The sequence below is a fragment of the Cucurbita maxima genome, unplaced genomic scaffold (genome assembly GCF_002738345.1).
Source record: "Cucurbita maxima cultivar Rimu unplaced genomic scaffold, Cmax_1.0 Cma_Scf00020, whole genome shotgun sequence".
Lineage (NCBI taxonomy): Eukaryota > Viridiplantae > Streptophyta > Magnoliopsida > Cucurbitales > Cucurbitaceae > Cucurbita > Cucurbita maxima.
Genome location: NW_019272036.1, coordinates 1825553 through 1843936, shown reverse-complemented (window position 1 = coordinate 1843936; position 18384 = coordinate 1825553). Strand labels below are relative to the sequence as shown.

At 37.1% G+C, this 18384-nt stretch overlaps 2 protein-coding genes across 2 annotated transcripts; one reads left to right on the top strand and one right to left on the bottom strand.

The window, feature by feature from the left end:
* The first annotated feature begins 273 nt into the window (after nucleotides 1-273).
* LOC111494236 lies at nucleotides 274-9850 on the top strand. Its single transcript, XM_023144129.1, has 13 exons — nucleotides 274-1051; nucleotides 1165-1242; nucleotides 3325-3482; nucleotides 4035-4110; nucleotides 5807-5856; nucleotides 6311-6575; nucleotides 6771-6899; nucleotides 7043-7149; nucleotides 7235-7288; nucleotides 7350-7433; nucleotides 7761-7924; nucleotides 8098-8246; nucleotides 9474-9850. Exons 1-12 carry the CDS (start codon nucleotides 760-762, stop codon nucleotides 8243-8245), a joined length of 1605 nt encoding a protein of 534 aa, XP_022999897.1. The 5' UTR covers nucleotides 274-759; the 3' UTR covers nucleotide 8246; nucleotides 9474-9850.
* Nucleotides 9851-11903: 2053 nt separating this feature from the next.
* On the bottom strand, nucleotides 11904-16848 carry LOC111494235 (protein ECERIFERUM 1-like). The gene is made up of 10 exons (XM_023144128.1): nucleotides 16761-16848; nucleotides 16439-16662; nucleotides 15778-16007; nucleotides 14751-14970; nucleotides 14107-14482; nucleotides 13044-13151; nucleotides 12757-12957; nucleotides 12585-12680; nucleotides 12321-12494; nucleotides 11904-12207 (listed from the first exon to the last, which is right to left on the bottom strand). Exons 1-10 carry the CDS (start codon nucleotides 16818-16820, stop codon nucleotides 12034-12036), a joined length of 1863 nt encoding a protein of 620 aa, XP_022999896.1. The 5' UTR covers nucleotides 16821-16848; the 3' UTR covers nucleotides 11904-12033.
* Between the last annotated feature and the right edge of the window lie 1536 nt (nucleotides 16849-18384).

Genomic DNA, 18384 nt, shown 5'->3' with positions numbered 1-18384 from the left:
TAATAAATACAATAATTCTAAATTATCAAAATTTGTAACAAGTGGAATTCATATTTCATGAGATGTCATGATTCATATCAAGATAGTATAAGAATATACACTTGTTATCCATCGATATTAATTTTTGATAGCACGAGTTCATTTTATTTATTATTTTGGATTATTATACTTTATATTAACGTAATCATAACTAGATGATGAAGATACGATATAGTATAGTTTTAATTTTATTTTTAAAAATTTATTTTAATTAGGCATTGGCAAATGGGAGATCTATCCGAACATTTTCACAGTTTTTAACGATCTTTGTCGGAGAGAAGAAAACCGGGACAATTAGAAAGCAAAAAAACAGAGAAATTGAGATTACAGAGGCAATGACCGTATCGGAGTCTGTAATTTGGCGGGGTGTTGAACAAACCTTGTGACTCAATCTGCAACAAAGTCCGGGAAGAAGAAGACGAAGAACAACAAGAACAAGAACAAGAAAAAGAAAGAAGAAGAAACCTCCAAAATCCCATCACAAACCACATCGCATTTCTCCACACTCTTCAGCAAGCTCTCACCCATCTTCAAGATCTGTTCCCAATTCCAATTCCGCATCAAACCCACTATTTGTTTCAAGGATTTTTCGTTTTGATTTCGATCGAACTCGTATTCAATTTCGATTTTAATTACGGGTTTTGCGTTCTCGTGGATACATTCTGAAACTCCCGAAGAAACGTAAAGGAAGAGGAAAAGTGGCATCAGAAGCAGAGTCCAATGTTTGGATCTAGATTTTCCATTTTCGGAAGCGGTGCTGCTGCTGCTGCTGATAAGGTTCAGAAGTCGGCGAAGAGCGATGTTTTTCCTGGCCTGAAACTTCGCTCCGATAAAGATGTATATTGGCCTGGCGATCCGGTTGTTGTTACCATTGAAATTTCCTCCTCTGTCCCTCAATTTGACTGCTCTCTTTTCATCGAACGCCTTCGTTTTGAGATTATTGGCCTCCAGAAGTTGGATGCTCAGTGGTTTAGCACTCAGAAGCCAATCCCTGGATCCAAACAACGGAGAGGTTCCAACTCCCTTCTATATGATATTGTTCTTAGAATAGATATCTAAAAAAAGTTTGTACATGGGTTTTCCCTGCTGATTTACTTTCAATTTCATGTATTTTGGCTTTGTCAGGTGAACGCATTTTCATGGACTGCTCGGTACAATCAATAGTTTCAAATCAGATAATATCTTCGGGGGCTACTAAGTCATGTAAGCCTATGTGTTCTATGCCCTGCATTTATCCATCTCAGTTGCTGATATGCATGTCTTTCACTTGAATATTGATTATTTGGTACTTCGCCACCGTCGTTCCCTTTGTTTAATTCGTAGTACACTGTACGTTAGATTTCGTTATGAAGTTCGGCCTACTATCAAATGACATGATGACCTTGGTGAAAGATTGTTCAGAATTATGAAGTGAATTTCTCGTTTCGAATTCTGAATTGCCGAAGTATTAATTTGAAGTATGATACAATTATTTGGAATTTCTATGGTAGACATTTTCAACTTCTGAATTCTGTGTCCCTTCACCTTGAATATGTCTCTTCTCCATAGAAGTTTGTCTAAAGCCATTTGTGGTAAAGGAATATCCAAAAAAAACTTGATGATTCGTTCTGTGAAACTTAGCATCGAGAGATATTTACATAGGACAGGTGCAACAAAGGAGAAATACTGCTCTGGAAATCTTGACAACTTGCTGTCCACCTTGCTATAGAGGATAAGAAACTCAAAATTATTGGTTTTTCATTCCCAGTTTATGCAAGGTTTTACTGTTTTTTGGTGCACGAAGCAATCTTTGGGCGGCAACTCTTTCGAGCTAAAAAGAAAGGTGTATCAGAATTGTGTGATCAAGAGGAAAAGTTTGGCGGGAGAGTAATTATAGATTTTTTCATGATTAATCTAGAAATGAGTAGAAGTCGAAAACCACCTTGCATTCGAGTTTGTGAAAATTAAAGGACTTTCAGAAACAATGTTTAAACCACATACCGACCACCTATTTAAGATATTAATACTCCTAGCTATATGTTGGTGTAAATTGTCATTTCTTTTTGACTCATATTGGTTAGCTACTATTTTGTCCATTTGGTGAAGTTGCGGTGTATTTTCCTCTTTGTGGATGGTAAGAATTCCCAAGAAGGTTAAACTATTTAAGGGGCATGTACTTCATGGAAAAGTTAACACCTTGGATCAGGTCTTGAGGAAGTTGAGTTTCATCTGACTGAGGATCTTGATCACTTTGTGTGAAGATGTGATTACGATTTTTTCGGTTTTGAGGCGTTTGATTTTCACTTAGCTCAACCTAGAATTCATAGTTCCACGGTTTGAGGAGATTGAGCTCCTTCATCTGTCTGTTTGTGAAAAGGGGGCTCTTTTTTGTGGCTTGCTGAAGTTTGGGCAATTTGTGGGGCCTTTGAGTTTATAGGAACAATAGAATCTTTAGAGAGATAGAGAGACTTGGGATAGGGAGATTGATAGACTTCGGAGTAATGTGTGGTCCCTTGTTAGATTCTATGTGGACTTTACTTGTTAATTATTCTTTAGGTCTTATTTTGCTTGATTGACACCTCCTTTTGATTTTTCTTGGCTCTTTTTGGTTTTATTTTTAATACTCTTTGTATTTGTATCCTTTCCTTTAATCTGACTGTAAGCTTGGTTGTTTGTGAAAGAAAATGAATATACAAAAAAAAAAAAGAAATCTAGAAATAAGGAGCTCTGGTCACGATAGTTTTTAGGTCTCCTTTTGGAACTCTTTGGTGATTTTTCTTTAACTATGTTTCTTGTTTCCAATTAAAGCCCACTGGTGGAATTTTTGTAATGCCCTTGGCTTTGGTTGATTCATCATCACCCTTGTTTTTTTTTTTTTTTTTAATTTTTCTTTCAATCTAATGGAAGTTTCTTCTGCTTCCTATCAAACAAAATTGTGAGTGATATCTTATGAATGATTAGTTTTCCTAGATTGGTCGGAAATATGTCGAATTATAGTCATTGCTGAGTTTGTTTTTGTTTAGACTTGGATCCAGGAAGGCTTTCTGTTCAGCTTTGATGCTTCGAGAGCCACCTCCTCCTTTTTCGGATAAGATTAAAGAAAAAATTCCGAACAGGGATGGAAATAGAAAGTGAAATCCACTACCAGAGGAGCTCTGAAAAAGCTTTTACTTTGGAATGAATTAAAAACCAATACATCCAACACTGTTTGTCTTAAACTAAGGATTCATTTGTTTTTTACTCCATGCTTTAATTTACCATTTTGATTATGTGCAGTAATTCTGAAAATGTTATTTGTTTTTACAGATGTGGTTCGAACAACACTTCCTAGCCGCATACCACCATCTTACAAGAGTGCCACTATTCGTTATATGTATTATGTTAAAAGTACATTACTAGGACGATGGCTAATACAGGAAAATGGTCGATCCCGTAAAGAGTCGCTGAAGGATCAAATAGAAATGGTTTGTTTAAATTAACTTGCTTCCAAGATGAGTGAAAGTTCATTGTTTGGTTTGATGTGAATGAATATTAGGTGAACTGTAGCTAGGAATTTGTTTTTACTTAAGCGCGAACACTTTTGTGGTGCTTTCTAAACAAACTTTCTATGCCTGAATCCCCGTAAGTGTCTAATTTATCTGTTCTATATTATAATATGCACATTAAATAGGTATTTATTTTTTAGCAAAATAAACAAAAGTTCTTTAATTTTTTTACAATGTAGTACTTATTCACTGGTATATTTATGTTTTCTCTACTTGTCCGCAATAAGATTATTTATCTTCTTTTATATATATATATATATATATATATATATTTTATGAATTGCATTTTCAAATCTTGTGTGTTTAAAGATAGTTGTTAACGTGGATTTCTCAGTTACAGACAATAAATCGGTGCATGGGTTTATGATTGGACTATAAAATTGGTGGACAGTACCTGACCTTTGCCTCTCTTTGCACGTTTTCTATATTTCTGATGAAGATACTATCTAGCTTTATTTATTATTTATGTAGGAAGCTCGGGTTCCATTACAAGTGTGGGTCACTCAGAAAATCAGTGGCATGCTAATGGAAGAAGGTCAAAATGATGGTGATTTTTCTTGTCTCTATTCTCTTTCGTTGTGAAAGTTGTATTTTTCATTGCATCTATTTAGAAGTTCAACGTGATTTCTGGAATTACACATCCATGGGAACCTTTGCATTTATGCAGGTGGCCCATATAGGTACTTGGTTATAGAGGGACTGGGCTTTATCTTCTCCGAATCGCTTGCTAACATGAATATAGGTTGAAGGAATAGGAGGCAGGTTAATGAGTAAATTTAATTCATCAATGACTAAATGGGTGCACAGGGACAGATTTTGAAAATAAAGTTTATTGAATATATTTTAGAGTTATATTCATTAGATTATATATGTATTAGAGTATTCATGAATCAGTGTAATGATTAGTACATGTATTAAGTAGTTTCATTACTTAATCTTTGGTACCTGAATGGTCAGGGAGGATGTTCCAAAAGGTCTATTTAAAGACACTACGAAGGATTTCAAAAAAGAACTCAACTTAAGAAGTGAAAACATCTCTTCCTCCAAAAAAAGACAGATTTGAGTGTTGAGAGATTTTTGCCCCCTTTTGCGTAAAATTTTACGTTGCTCCAACAAGCTTGACTACGTTTTACAATAAACTAATGTTATCCACTGAGGTTCGTACCACTCATGTTGACAATTATAAGAAGAAAGGAAACAATTTTCTTCAAGTACTACATAATCAAAGTCCATAATAATACTAAAGAAAAAAGAAGGGATTCAAGTGACTTATAGGATTCTGTTAGGGACTTTTGGACATTTTTTAAGGAATGCTGAGGTCTGAGGGGTTCAAGTGACCGACTGGTCTCCTAGGCATTTGGGTTTTTTTTTTTTTTTTTTGTAGTGTATTTTTTTAAGTTCCTTGTGTAACTATTCCCATTTTTTGATTTCTATCAATTTGGAGCTTTTTAGATATCCTCCTATTTTTATTTGCTCTTCATTGAATTAATTTCTATGCACGTTATCTGTATATGATTGGACTAGAAAATTAGTGGTGAACCATATCAGTGGAAAAACTGAATTATTTAAAACCCTCGTTGTCTCTTGGACTCTGATACTTAACTACAAACAAATCTCAATATGATATGATGTTCCATTTATTTGTTTTAAGCCTTTCTACACTCATGTTCATATCATAATAAATGGATTTCTTCATTAACCATCCTCGTTTGATCCAATGGTCAAATGAATAAGCTATAAACCCACTTGTCTTTGAGGCCATTGATTCAGAATGTTGTAGGCATCAAGTATTAATTTTGTATGGTATTCAGGATGTAGCATATCTTAGGAACTCTTTGGATATCACTGTTGTACCGTCCGGTGATAGTACTGAGACGCCAATATGATGAGGATGGGATTATTTAGATTTTCAGTTATATAGTATAGAATGCGTAATTCATCCTTCGATTTCTCACCAGCTTTTTGGATTATTCATATAGTTTCTTTTCCACACGTACTATTACTGCTAGCGGACAGCTTGAGAGGTTCATGCACTTCATGTCATTTAGAATCATTGAGACCACTTAACAAACAGTCTATTTATTATTCAATTTCTGTAATTTCTGTTTTTTTTTTTAATTTTATTTTAGTAGTATTAAATCAGTTTGGTTTCCACAACAAGATTATGGTAGAATGAGAATTAGTTTGCTTGTTTTTAGTAGTATTTTAGTTTAAATGTTTTTCAATGGTTGTTTTTTCTGCAGCCTTTCAAATGGATGTATTTTGGAAAGAGATGGAAGGTGACACTGATTGGGTATGCCACTTACCAGGATTCATTGCTGTTAAACAAGTTTGTTTTATTATTTCATTTTGTTCTTGTCCTTAACGCTTTTGAATCAAATACTTCTCTTCATTTTTGATGTTCTGAAACAATTTTCAGATCTCTAAAAAACGATAATCGTAACCTTAGAGGGATGTGTTTTTAATTTGGGTAGGGACAATTAGATTTTTAAATCAGGTTGAGATGAGGTGCAGATGTTTGACATTTAAAAATATAGTAGTGCATCGATGTTCTATTCTTGAGGAATGATAGATTTAAAAATTTTGAAATATAAAGAAAATTGTTGATCATTAATCATTTGCTACTCACATCCTCAGGTGCTTGTGAATTGAGTATATATCAGGCTGTAGTTAGTATATTCTTCAAAGTAATGCCTGATGTTAGAGTTTTGAACCTCAGATATGAATACACAACCATTTCCTTGCAGGTCAGAGCAAATGATATATATGATGGCATTGATGAAGGATACGATAGCTCAAGGGATGAGATCTCTTCTGTCTCATCATACAACCCAATGAGAGAACCTTTTCATAGAACCTTTGGAAGTTCACTGTCGTTTCAATCATCTGCTGCAAAATCTGGAAGATTTTCAATAAAGGATTCTCCTTTTACTGAAGGAGAGCGATTAAGTTTATCTTCTAATGTTGCACATCCCGGTCTCTCTGTTGCTGAGGTCCTATATGATTCCGCCGGTGGGTTTTTATGAACGAGCTATATTTTGCTCGAGGCATTTGGCTATAATCATTCTTTTTCATCTGCTTTTAAAGTCGTCCCAATTAACGTTTTTGGTAGTAGAATCATTTCACTCTAGAATGGAGATAATAAGAGATTTAATTGTTATTTCGTTCAAGACAACGATTTTCGACTAATAGGTTCTGTGGAAACAGATGTCACATCGCCTCCGAAGTCATCTGCAGTTGGAGGCCAGGCGTTGAACTTCGAGAAGAATCAGTCAAAAGATGATGATGCTGGAGTACCATCTTCGCCAAGGCTGAAAACTAATGAACCTGTAGCATGTAAATTATTAACTTTCTTGCCTCCCTTTTTTAACTCTATTTTCTGATAAAAAACCTTCTCCTTATCATTTAGTTTTATTTGTTGTCATGATGATATATCAAACAAATAATGGAAACTAATTACCTGCAAAAATTTCTTGCAGCAGAAGGCTTTATTCGAGGAAGATCTTACAATATCAGGGTAGATGACCAAGTTTTGCTTAGATTTTGCCCAAAAAATTCTGATTCAACCTATTATTTTAGTGATATGGTAAGTTTTTCTTCCAATATGACTAGGTTGAGCCCACTAATGGACACGAAGGTTAACTAGTTTCTTGTTTTTCAAAATTCACCAGATAGGTGGAACTCTTACCTTTTTCCATGAAGAAGGAGCAAGGAGATGCCTTGAGGTAACTATGGTGTTTAAATATGGACTAATTGGTTGGAGCATTAATAGGTCCTCTCATACAGGTTTCAATAGCTTTGGAGACTTCAGAGACTGTATCACGCCGTTTCGTCCATCCATCCCGGAGGAACTCTCCAACAATTGTGAAGGTACTTTTTGAGAAGAATGTCGTATTTTGCTTGTCATTCTAAGAACTTAAGGGTTGAAATCACTTGACTTCTACTTGCGGGTGCTTTTGCTTGAGAAACCTTCAATTTTTTTGGCTCAGCCTTTTGGGAATATAGTTTATATCTTTTTCTTGGTGAAAGTCGGTTGAGGGGGTGGTATAATGGGCGCATTATTTGTTTTAGTGGAGCAATGGGACCTCCATCTTGTGTTGTTTTCTGATGGGAGATGATGCCTCAAGGGATATCTGTTGCTTTCATTTTGTGTACGTCTTGAGCCTATTGTTCTTGACATATTATTGGGATTTGTAGGTTCAAAGTGATCATTATGAGGTTGTTGCTGATTTAATTCAGACAAGCTTTCTTTTCTCAATTCCCATGGATGGGCCAATGTCCTTTTCCACTCCACATGTATCTTTGCAGTGGGCACTTCGCTTTGAATTTTTTACCACCCCAAAGAATGTGGATTGGACCAGGTACTGACCCAAAAACTTCTTATACACGCCATCTTACGTAAATGAAATGGTAGTTTTTACCATTATCTGCCACGATACGTCTGGATATTATGCCCAGGATCTTCGTTCTTATCACTTACCTGAGAATTTGTTGACGATTTTTCGTATGCTTTAATTCAAGTTTACCATTTCAGATATGAGCATCCTCTCATGATAGAAGGAAGAGAGAAAAGTGAATGGATTCTTCCAATCAATGTGCATGCTCCTCCATCTAGCTCTGCAGCTGCTCAGAACAGAAATGAGAGGTCTCTCTCTTTGGACCCCTTATGGATGCACAGCTGAGGTAACTGATTTAATTTGTTATATACCATGAAGCTGTATGTCTTCACTTTTTTCTTCATTTGTATCTCGAACCAATAACTGGAAAAAACGTGTCAAGAATTCAAATTCTATAGGATCTTTTTAGACGTGTTCTCCAAATATCTCTATTTGTTCTGTAATAGCACAAGCCCACCGCTAGTAGATATTGTCCTCTTTGGACTTTCTTTTTTAGGCTTCCTCTCAAGGTTTTTGAAATGCGTGTACTAGGGAGAGGTTTCTACACCTCCTATAAAGAATGTTTTGATCTCCTCCCCAAGCCATGTGGGATTTCACAATCCACCTCCCTTTGAGGCCCAGTGTCCTTGTTGACACTCGTTCCTCTCTCCAATCAATGTGGGGTCTCACGATCCACCCCCCTTCGTGGCCTTGCGTCCTCGCTGGCACACCACCCGGTGTCTGGCTCTAATACCATTTGTAACAATTCAAGCCCACTATTAGCAGATATTGTCTTCTTTAGACTTTCTATTTCGGGCTTTCCCTTAAGGTTTTTAAAACACGTCTGTTAAGGAGAGGTTTCCACACCCTTATAAAGAATTCTTTGTTCTCCTTCCCATCTGAGGTGGGATCTCACAATCCACCCACCTTTGAGGCCCAACGTCCTCATTGGTACTCATTCCTCTCTCCAATCGATGTGGGATCTCACGATCCACCCCCTTTATGGCCCAATGTCCTCGCTGGTACACTGCCTAGTGTATGGCTTTGATACCCTTTGTAACAACCCAACCTCACTACTAGTAGATATTGTCCTCTTTTGGTTTTCCCTTTCGGGCTTTCCCTCAAGGTTTTTAAAACATGTCTGTCAGGGAGAGATTTCCACACCCTTATAAAGAATGCTTCCTTCTCCTCCCAATCGATGTGGAAACTCACATGTCTCATCTTTATTTTTTCTCCATCTTATGATGAAGTTTCTTTAAGGAACATGAAACTAAAGCGAAGAATGTTGGGGTTCCCGTTGGGTGGTTTTGCACTACAAAAAGACGAGTGTTTTTATGACTAGGCTGCAGTTTTCTCATGATCACAATTGTGGTAGATGTTCTTCAAATAGTTCAAATAGGACTTTTAAGGCATTTGTGAATGCCCTTGAAACCACAACATACATATGGATCATCAATGGGATAGTCTAGTAGTTTTCAAAGGCGATTGGACTCTGTGCGTCGGGTTTGATAAGGCTGTGTTGTGCATCACGCAGGTGCTTATGTTAAATGAAGTGCTTATAGAATTCTCCAGCAATTTTAGCATCACCTCGACGTCTCGCTGCCAGGAAGTTTTCTGAAGAAACTAACATCCAGCAAATGCAGATGTCGAACTGAATCGCCCGAAGAAGATGATGGCGATGAGCGTATAGTCCATTGACGTTGCAGGTTGACTATGATATGTTGCAATTTATCGCCAGATGGTTCAGAGTATTTTTCCTTCAGTTGTGCTATACATGTAAAGCAATATTATTTTGTGCTTGAAATTATTGTTCATGATCTTTCCTGAAAGCTACCAATTTCAAGACAGTTCTTGTCATTACTATTTTCTTCCAAACCAGGGTAAGTGATAATTAAAGCATATATTTTTCAATTCATTTTTCCTTCAAAATGAAGACACTCATCTTGTATCCCATTTAGATACATTCTTGTTTCATTCTGACATCATTGTCTTTTATGATTAAAGAAACATAAGATATATATTTGTGCAATGTCTTTTTAGTTAATTTTATTCATTCTTATGGATAAAAGCAAATCGGGGAGGGGCGACACCTTAAGTGGCACCCGTTCAGCCATGAGGGCTAAGATTGAAAAGTGCTATGATTCAATTGAGGAGGAGGGTGCATCATCCAACACACCAAGAGTGTCTTCAAACAAAGTTGAGACATATGCTAGGTTTGAGAGATCGAGATGACATGAGTGTCGAAGATAAGCTCGAAGAAGGCCAGGTAGGACTCTGGGCTATAACTTGAGAAGTCGAGATTTTCATATGAGTTTTGATATGCGACTCTAGAATTTAGTTTGTCTATATGAAAGATGAATGTTCACCAAATTTGGTGTTAATCGGATACTCGACGTACTATGCACAAAACTGTATGTCCACTTGCCAGAATGACGTCACTCGAGAAGGATTGAAAATGACTCAAAATGTATTATACGAGGAGGAATGGTGTCCACTTTCCACCACCCCTGGGTCTTATGGCCTAAGCGAGCTATCCAGTGGTACATGCGTGGGTCATAGTGAGGGTGAACATTTCGAGATGAATGTCTCAGGTGACTTCTTTTGAAATGAATTTTTCAAGGACAACTAGGCGGCACAAGTGTGTCAATATTGCATCCTAACCCATGTGTTGGAGGTTGGATTATGCACCCGATGTCAAGTATGAAGTCCGTAAATGACATGACATGAGCACGGGAGGGCCAATTCCTTGAATAAACCTAGTAAACTGAACCATATATAATAACCCTTAGGCAGTATTTTGAAAATGTACTGCATTGTTTGTATTCTCTCTTACGATACGTACCTAAAGTCATCCACATAAATTTTTAGCCAATAGTCTTCTTTGCATTTCATCTCTCCTGTTCTTTGTGTTTATCTAGATCAAGTGTATTGTTGTGCGATCTTAACCTTAAGGACTAGTAACAGTCACGTTGGAGGGCGGAAAATTCATCATCCATGGCCTTCTACTAAGTAGGCTGCATCATGGAAGGAATAGGGTTGAATTTGGGACTAGTATATGGCCAGCTTTGGCATGTATGAACATGGAATGTTGCATCATGGCGTGTATGAACATGTATGAACAAGACCAAGAACTAAATGGCAAGGAAAAGCTAGTGAAAAAGATCAGAGCCTTGTACCATTGGCAGCCATGGCGGTAGAAAGTGTTGATTAGAGCTACCTTCGTAGTACAGCTACCGATCTTAAACGATCGAATGAACTGAAAAATTGAAACTAAACTCAAACCATGTTGAATAAAATCTAAAAAATTCGTTCAAATTTTGTAACTGCCTAAACCCACTATTAGCAAATATTGTCATTTTTTGGGTTTTCTCTTATAGGTTTTCCCTCAAGATTTTAAAACGAGTCTACTAGGGAGAAGTTTCTATACCTTTATAAAGAATATTTCGTTCCCTCTCCAACCGATGCAGGATCTCACAATCTACCCCCTTTGGGGCTAGCATTTTCACTGGCACACCGTTTGGTGTTTGGCTTCGATATCATTTGTAATAGCTCAAGCACACTGCTAGCAGATATTGTTCTTTTTGTACTTTCCATTCCAAGCTTCCTCTCAAGATTTTAAAACGCGCTTACTAGGTAGAGGTTTCCATACCCTTATAAGGAATGTTTCATTCCCTTCTCCAATCGATGTGAGATCTCACAATCCACCTCCCTTCGGGACCAACGTCCTCTCTGACACACCGTTCGGTGTCTGACTCTAATGTCATTTGTAATAGCTCGTTGCTAACAAATATTGTCATATTTGAGTTTACCCTTCAGGATTCCCCTCAAAGTTTTAAAATGCATCTATTAGGAAGAGATTTACACACCCTTATAAGAAATGCTTCGTTCCCCTCTCCAACCGACGTGCGATCTCACAAATCATAACACTTGTATCACTATATTTATCACATTAGTTCACATTTCATTACATTTTAAGACATAAAATTTATATTAATAGCAAAATATTCTAAGGATTATGAAATAAGACAGACACCAAAAGTTCTCTTAATAACTACAATACTAAAATCTTCACAATGTGCGCTTTTTGGAGGATTTTAGAAGGAAGATGAAGAAATCTCCCAAGGAATAAACCCATGTTGAAGGCTTGCCTTCCATGCATCCTCCAAACTCAACATTGTTTCTCCAACCTCATGCATCTCTCTTCCTTCCAAAGCATGCAATATCCCGGCCATTCGCCACGCGCTCATCACTCTTCTTGGCAACCAATTCTATAACCAAACAAAAAATCTTAGTACGTTATGTTCTAGACTTCGAAAAATTTTATTTTCATCCTTAAAATTTGATATCACGTAAATTCACATAAGAACTGATAAGAACTAACCTCACACGAGTCGAGGTTCTCGAAACAAGAAGGAACTTTCATGGAAGGAGTGAAGTGATAATAGCAATCTCTTCTAAGTCTCTTGGGAGGAAATTGTGAAAAGGGAATTAAAATGGTCCCTTTTGGTGCATTTAGTTGTTCAAACACTTCCAATCCATCTCCCACTATCCATATCTGTCAAATATACTTCCCTTAACAAACAAACAAAAAAAAAAAAAACGTATCTTTTGCTATATTTTTCTCGTTCTATGGTTCAATATTTACCTTGTGAGTAGTAATTTTCGTCAGGATCAAATTGTTAAAATTGGTAGTGATCTTCGATTTAAGCTTCTGATACTCGTCCTCGTATAAGGTACTCACCTAATAATTTACAAGAGAGAGTTATCAAACATAAACATAACTCATTTAGTTAAACATATACTCGATTAGGACGAACCTGCAAACCCATTTGACATAGAGCGTCTGCGACGGCATAAGCGACCTTAGAAAGGTGTCCTCTAAGAAGCACTTGGGTTGTGCCTTTGGGGATGGTATTGACCACAATAGCAGCTGCTAAACTGCTTCCATCAACCAATTTTAGTTTCAATTTTGGATGTTTTTGTATGTAAAGCTCTCCATATTCATTTAGCTCTTTTCCCTGCATACAATCATGAACAAAATGGTTAATTTTTGTTGGTAAATGAATGTGGGTGTAATAGAATGGCCTATTAATTAGTGGCTTGCCTGATTCAAAAGGCCTAAGCTTAGAACCTTCACTCCCTTTTTATCAGCATCTAAAATTGCTGCTTCTATCATGTTGTTGATGGCTTCTCTTCTCCATTCCATGAAATACTTCAAAACCCATGCAAAAAACAAAACAAAATTTCAAATTATTTTCCATTTTCATGTCCATTTCAAAAACTGTCCAAGCCTATAGCTAGCAGATATTGTTATTTTTGGGCTTTCTCTTTCAAGTTTTCCTTTAAAGTTTTTAAAACGCGTCTACTAGGGAGAGGTTTTCACACCCTTATAAAGAATGTTTCGTTCTCCTCCCCAACTGATGTGGGATCTCACAATTCACCTCCCTTATAGGTCCAACGTCTTCGTTGACACTTGTTCCTTTCTTCAATCGATGTGAGACCCCCACCAAATCTATCCCCTTCAGGGCCTAGCGTCCTTACTGGCACACTGCCTTGTGTTTACCCTCTTTGGGAAATAGCCTCCTCGCTGGCACATCGCCCGGTGTCTGGCTCTAATACCATTTGTAACGATCCAGGCCCACCGCTAGCAGATATGCAAATATTGTCCTTTTTGGGCTTTCCCTTTGGAGCTTCCCTTTAAGGTATTTAAAACGTGTCTGCTAAAGAGAGGTTTTCACACCATTATAAAGGGTGTTTCGATTCTCCTCCCCAGCTTATGTGAGATTTCACAATCCACCCACTTGGGGGTCCAGTGTTCTCGCTGTCACTCTTCCTTTCTCCAATCGATGTGGAACTCCCACCAAATCTACCCCCTTTCGGGACCCAACGTCCTTATTGGCACAACGCCATGTGTCTACTTCCCTTCGGAGAACAGCCTCCTCACTACATTGTCCGATGTTTGGCTCTAATACCATTTGTAACGGTCCAAGCTCACCGCTAGCAGATATTGTCGTTTATGAATTTTCCCTTTCGGGCTTCTCCTCAAGGTTTTTAAAACCCGTCTACTATAGGGAGAAGTTTCTACACCTTTATAAAGGGTGTTTCGTTCTCCTCCCCAACCGATATGAGATCTCAAATTATTTTTGACGTTAATAAGGATTGCTTACTTGAAGATTGAATCTAGGGAGGACCCAAGATTGCAATTTGAGAGCCTTGAATGTGTTCCTCTCGGAGACAAAAGTGCGGCCAAAGAAGCAAGTGGCAATCACAGACAAGCAAGTGAAAGGCCAAAGCAGGCTCAGCCTCCATTTTGAGGCAAAGGGCTTAGAAGCCACCGCTGCAAAGCCAAGCCTCATGTGGTAAATGGATTGTGGGGTTGTCAAATGGCTCAAATGAACCACATGAGGCACTTCCTTTGCTCTTGACAATGAATTCTCATACAAACTCTCTGTACTCTTATCCCATGTCCCATAGATGTAGTCATATATAGGCATAAATAGACTCAAGTTTGTTCTGAATTGGGTGTGGTGAAGCGAATGATACCTGCATTCAAAATCTCGTTAAATCCGACCTCGTTATGTTATGGAGTAAAAATCTCGAAATTCTAGAGTATGTGTATTAATTAAGCTATACTTAAATTGACAGACAGACGCTAGTCTAAGTTTTTACTATGATCAATTTTTTTTTTTTTAAAAACTCTTTTACTATTCTAAGCCGTACCCAACACGACTATTAAGATTTAGATTGAGTTGATCGGGTTTATGACATGATAACTTTGTAACGAACCGTAATAAATGAGAGAGAGACTTACGAGGGGGTGTAGATGAGATATTTAAGAGGAGGGAAGATGATGAAGAGGATCTTAGGAACAAGCTCGAAGTTGCAGTGGCCCATATTGTTCATGAAATCAATGAATATCACATAAAGAGAAAAGGAGACAATTGAAGCTGTTTCTGTCAGCAGTGTCGTCAACAATGGTATTGCAAACAGCAAGAAATACACTATGTGTTCTGCAAATGGATGTGTCACAGCTACAAAACCAAATCTTAAATTACAATCATTTATAAACATTTCAATTATTAATCTATAGTCCCGAGCTAATAGCCTAAGTCTACCATTAGCTTTCCCTCTAGGTTTTAAATTGCGTGGGTGAGGTTTCCACAGTCTCATGAAAAATGATTTGTTCTCCTCTTCAACAGATATGGGATCTCACAATCCACGCCCATTTAGGATCCAGCGTTCGCTGGCACGCATTCCTCTCTCCAATAGATGTGAGATCTCTCTTCTATTGATGTGAGATCTCACAATCCACGCCCCAAACCAAGTCCTTACTGCACACCTCCTGGTGTCCATCCCCTTTGGGGCCAGCGTCCTCGCTGGCACACTACTCAGTGTCCACCTCCCTTCAAGGCCCAGCTTTCTCACTGACACACCTTCCCATGTCTAGCTCTGATACCATTTGTAGCAGCACTAACCCACCACTAACAGATGTTATCTTCTTTGGGCTTTCCCTTCCGTGTTTCCCCTGAAAAAAACGCGTGTTCTAGGGAGAGGTTTCCACACCCTTCTAAAGAATGTTTCGTTCCCCTCTCCAACCGATATGGGATTTCACACTTGATCCCAGTTCTATTGACAGGGAGAAATCTCTCCCCACTCACTCTCTCATTCTCCGTCTAAATGGAAAATTCTCAGCCCGTTTAGAGTAGATTCTCGGATTAAATGCATATCTCTACTACATCTAATAAAATCCCAGTTGGATTCTCCATCCACACGACTTCGGTTTGATTTCGTTACGAATGTAAATTCGATCGAGTTAAAAAAGAGGAGAGAAAAATTACACGTAATGGGCTCGGAAACAATGGATGAATGGTGGTGAGAATGGTAGCGAGAATAGAGAAAATGGTGATGAAGAGCTCTGTGAAACCAGTAATACAAAAACTCCACCGGACCGGCGTGCAGCAGCGCCGTCATAACCACCCCGTCCGTCCTCCAAAACGGTAGATTTTCACTCTTCAGTGCCATCCTCCCCATGTAGAACAGCAACCCATTGAACAATATCTGGTCATCCCTGTAAAAACCATGACCAAAAGTAAGCTCCACTAGGCAGGATGGAGACTCGGGCCGGTTTAACTCTAGATTTCCTGCTCTGAACAAGACTCGGGCAGGTTTAACTCTAGATTTCCTACTCTGTTCAGAGCAGGTTCTTGGTTTTGTAAGTTAAATAGACATCTCTAAATCTTCAAATGGTATCACGAGGTTGTGACTAATAAACAATTTTATGATTTCTAATAGATTTTTTTATCCTTTAGTAGTATAGTTTACAAGCTTAATTTTAAAAAATAAAAAAATTAGTAGACAATTTAATGGTTACGAAATGTCTAGACATGTGGTGGTATGAGTATTAAATTTACGAAACCAACGAGTCTAACCGAGTCATTTGTACTCAACATGTACATTAGAATAGAAAATAGAGAAAGAAAGAGGAAAAAAGGAACTAACCATGACCTTTCTCTATCAACCTGTTCGAACTCGATCGGTTTATCAACGATTCGTTTGCTTCCTTTAGCGGTTTGGTAACGTGAGAGAGAGATCCAAATTTGATTATGAAGCATTCTCACCAATAGAAATGGAAATATAAGAAAATAACTCAAATCTCTCTTCTCTTCGTCCCCTTTGAAATACAAGTACGAGCTATGAATCGCCCACGGAGCCAAAAGCACGTACTACATTATTCATATCAACCAAAAAAAACCATCAAAACCATGTGGTTTATATATCAATCAAATCATTAGAGATTTGAATCATATACATACATGCATACCTTAAAACTTCCGAGTGGCTTCCATGGCCAATCTGTGAGAATGCCTGGTGTGGACGCCATTGTTGTAGAGCTTGGAGCTTGTGCTTTTTCCATGGCAACGCTCATGGTTATATAGAGAGAGACTTGGACTGGAGAGAGTGAAATTACCAAATTGGACAGATGTTCATTGAGGATGGTTTGTTTTGAATTAATGATGTGTTATTGATAGTTGGGATATTTTTTTTTTTTTATAAATATTAAAAAAAAATTAAAATTTTGAGACTATAGGATAAAATGAATAAGAAAAATTTAAAGAAATAAAAATTACTACTTATATCAGACATAAAAACTCTATAATTAAGCATGTTTTGTTTGAAGTCATTTTTTATAATTAAGCATTTGAGCTAGATAAAACATGTTGGGAGGACAGATGTGTTCCAAGGACAGATTTTGGTCTGTAATGATAGTTTTCACTCTTAAGAAGTTAGCAAATTAACCGTTAGATGCAGAATCTGGATTCCAAATCTTAATCAAAATCCTGAATATGGGTTGTTACATCCCATAACATAACTTCCACATTCACCCATGACGTAACTAACAACCGGTTCATTACTTGTTAAAGTACATTCCTATTGTTACCTGAAAAACAATATTTTGGAAAAGATCGAGCATTTGGTTTGACATGCTATGAACATGCACATAAACACGTATGATTCGAATCATATGAGTCGTTCATTTCAAATTTAATTTACTCAAATTAGGTTGAAACAAGTAATTTTCAAAATAATAAATTGATTTTAGCTTGAAAATGGACGTGAGAGGAGGTTTCAAATTTGTATTGGATAGACAAAAGTATAGTTGTAGGAAAGCAACATTTTTTATTTTATTTAAAGTGTTTATTCATTTATTATGGAGAACAAATAATTTAATTTTCATGAAAGAGACGAAAATACAGCTGTAAGAAAATTAAACCCAAATTTTTGTATTTGTTAATTGGAATTTAGTTGTGCTCCGATAGAGATGTTCACTTTGTTTGTAGAGTCGACCTGCCTCGAACAGGGGTCGGAGATGGAATATATTCCCTGTCTCCGTCTAATCTCCCGTCCTATCCCGCTTAATATAAATATATTTTCAACCTATATTAATATAATACACACATGTAAAATGGGAGACTTGAACAATCAGACCCCTCAGCCAAAGATATATGACAATTTAACTATAGTCAAATTAACATATATTTGATATTATGCATAGACGGATAAATATTTTTTGAATTATTTTAACATTTCATTGTAATATTTAGGTTATTTTTGTTATTCTTAAGTTCATTTGCTATATTTCGATGTTCTTAATATAGTGGAGTGTCTTTGTATAGGTCGTTACGAACTTCGAGGAACAAATCAAGCAAATCTCGAAAATAGGATAGAACGTCGGCTATGGCCAATCAAGTAAGCGATCCTACTATCAGCACTGTCAGAAAAATTGTCTTATGTATGATGACACGTGCCCAATGACATTTTACAGATGTCATGTGTTTGATATGATGTGTAATGATGATATGTTATGCTATAATGATATGATATGTTATAATGAAATGAAATGTATGACGATACAATACGTTATGATAATATGTCATGTTACGATG

Excerpts from the sequence above, each read along its gene's own strand:
- LOC111494235 (XM_023144128.1), bottom strand. The coding sequence starts at position 16,820 with ATGGCGTCCACACCAGGCATTCTCACAGATTGGCCATGGAAGCCACTC. Across the intron at positions 12,958-13,043 it reads GCTTAGGCCTTTTGAATCAG|GGAAAAGAGCTAAATGAATA; the intron begins GCAAGCCACTAA and ends GATTGTATGCAG. Across the intron at positions 12,495-12,584 it reads CGAAAATTACTACTCACAAG|ATATGGATAGTGGGAGATGG; the intron begins GTAAATATTGAA and ends TATATTTGACAG.
- LOC111494236 (XM_023144129.1), top strand. The coding sequence starts at position 760 with ATGTTTGGATCTAGATTTTCCATTTTCGGAAGCGGTGCTGCTGCTGCT. Across the intron at positions 1,052-1,164 it reads TGGATCCAAACAACGGAGAG|GTGAACGCATTTTCATGGAC; the intron begins GTTCCAACTCCC and ends TGGCTTTGTCAG. Across the intron at positions 7,925-8,097 it reads AAGAATGTGGATTGGACCAG|ATATGAGCATCCTCTCATGA; the intron begins GTACTGACCCAA and ends TTACCATTTCAG.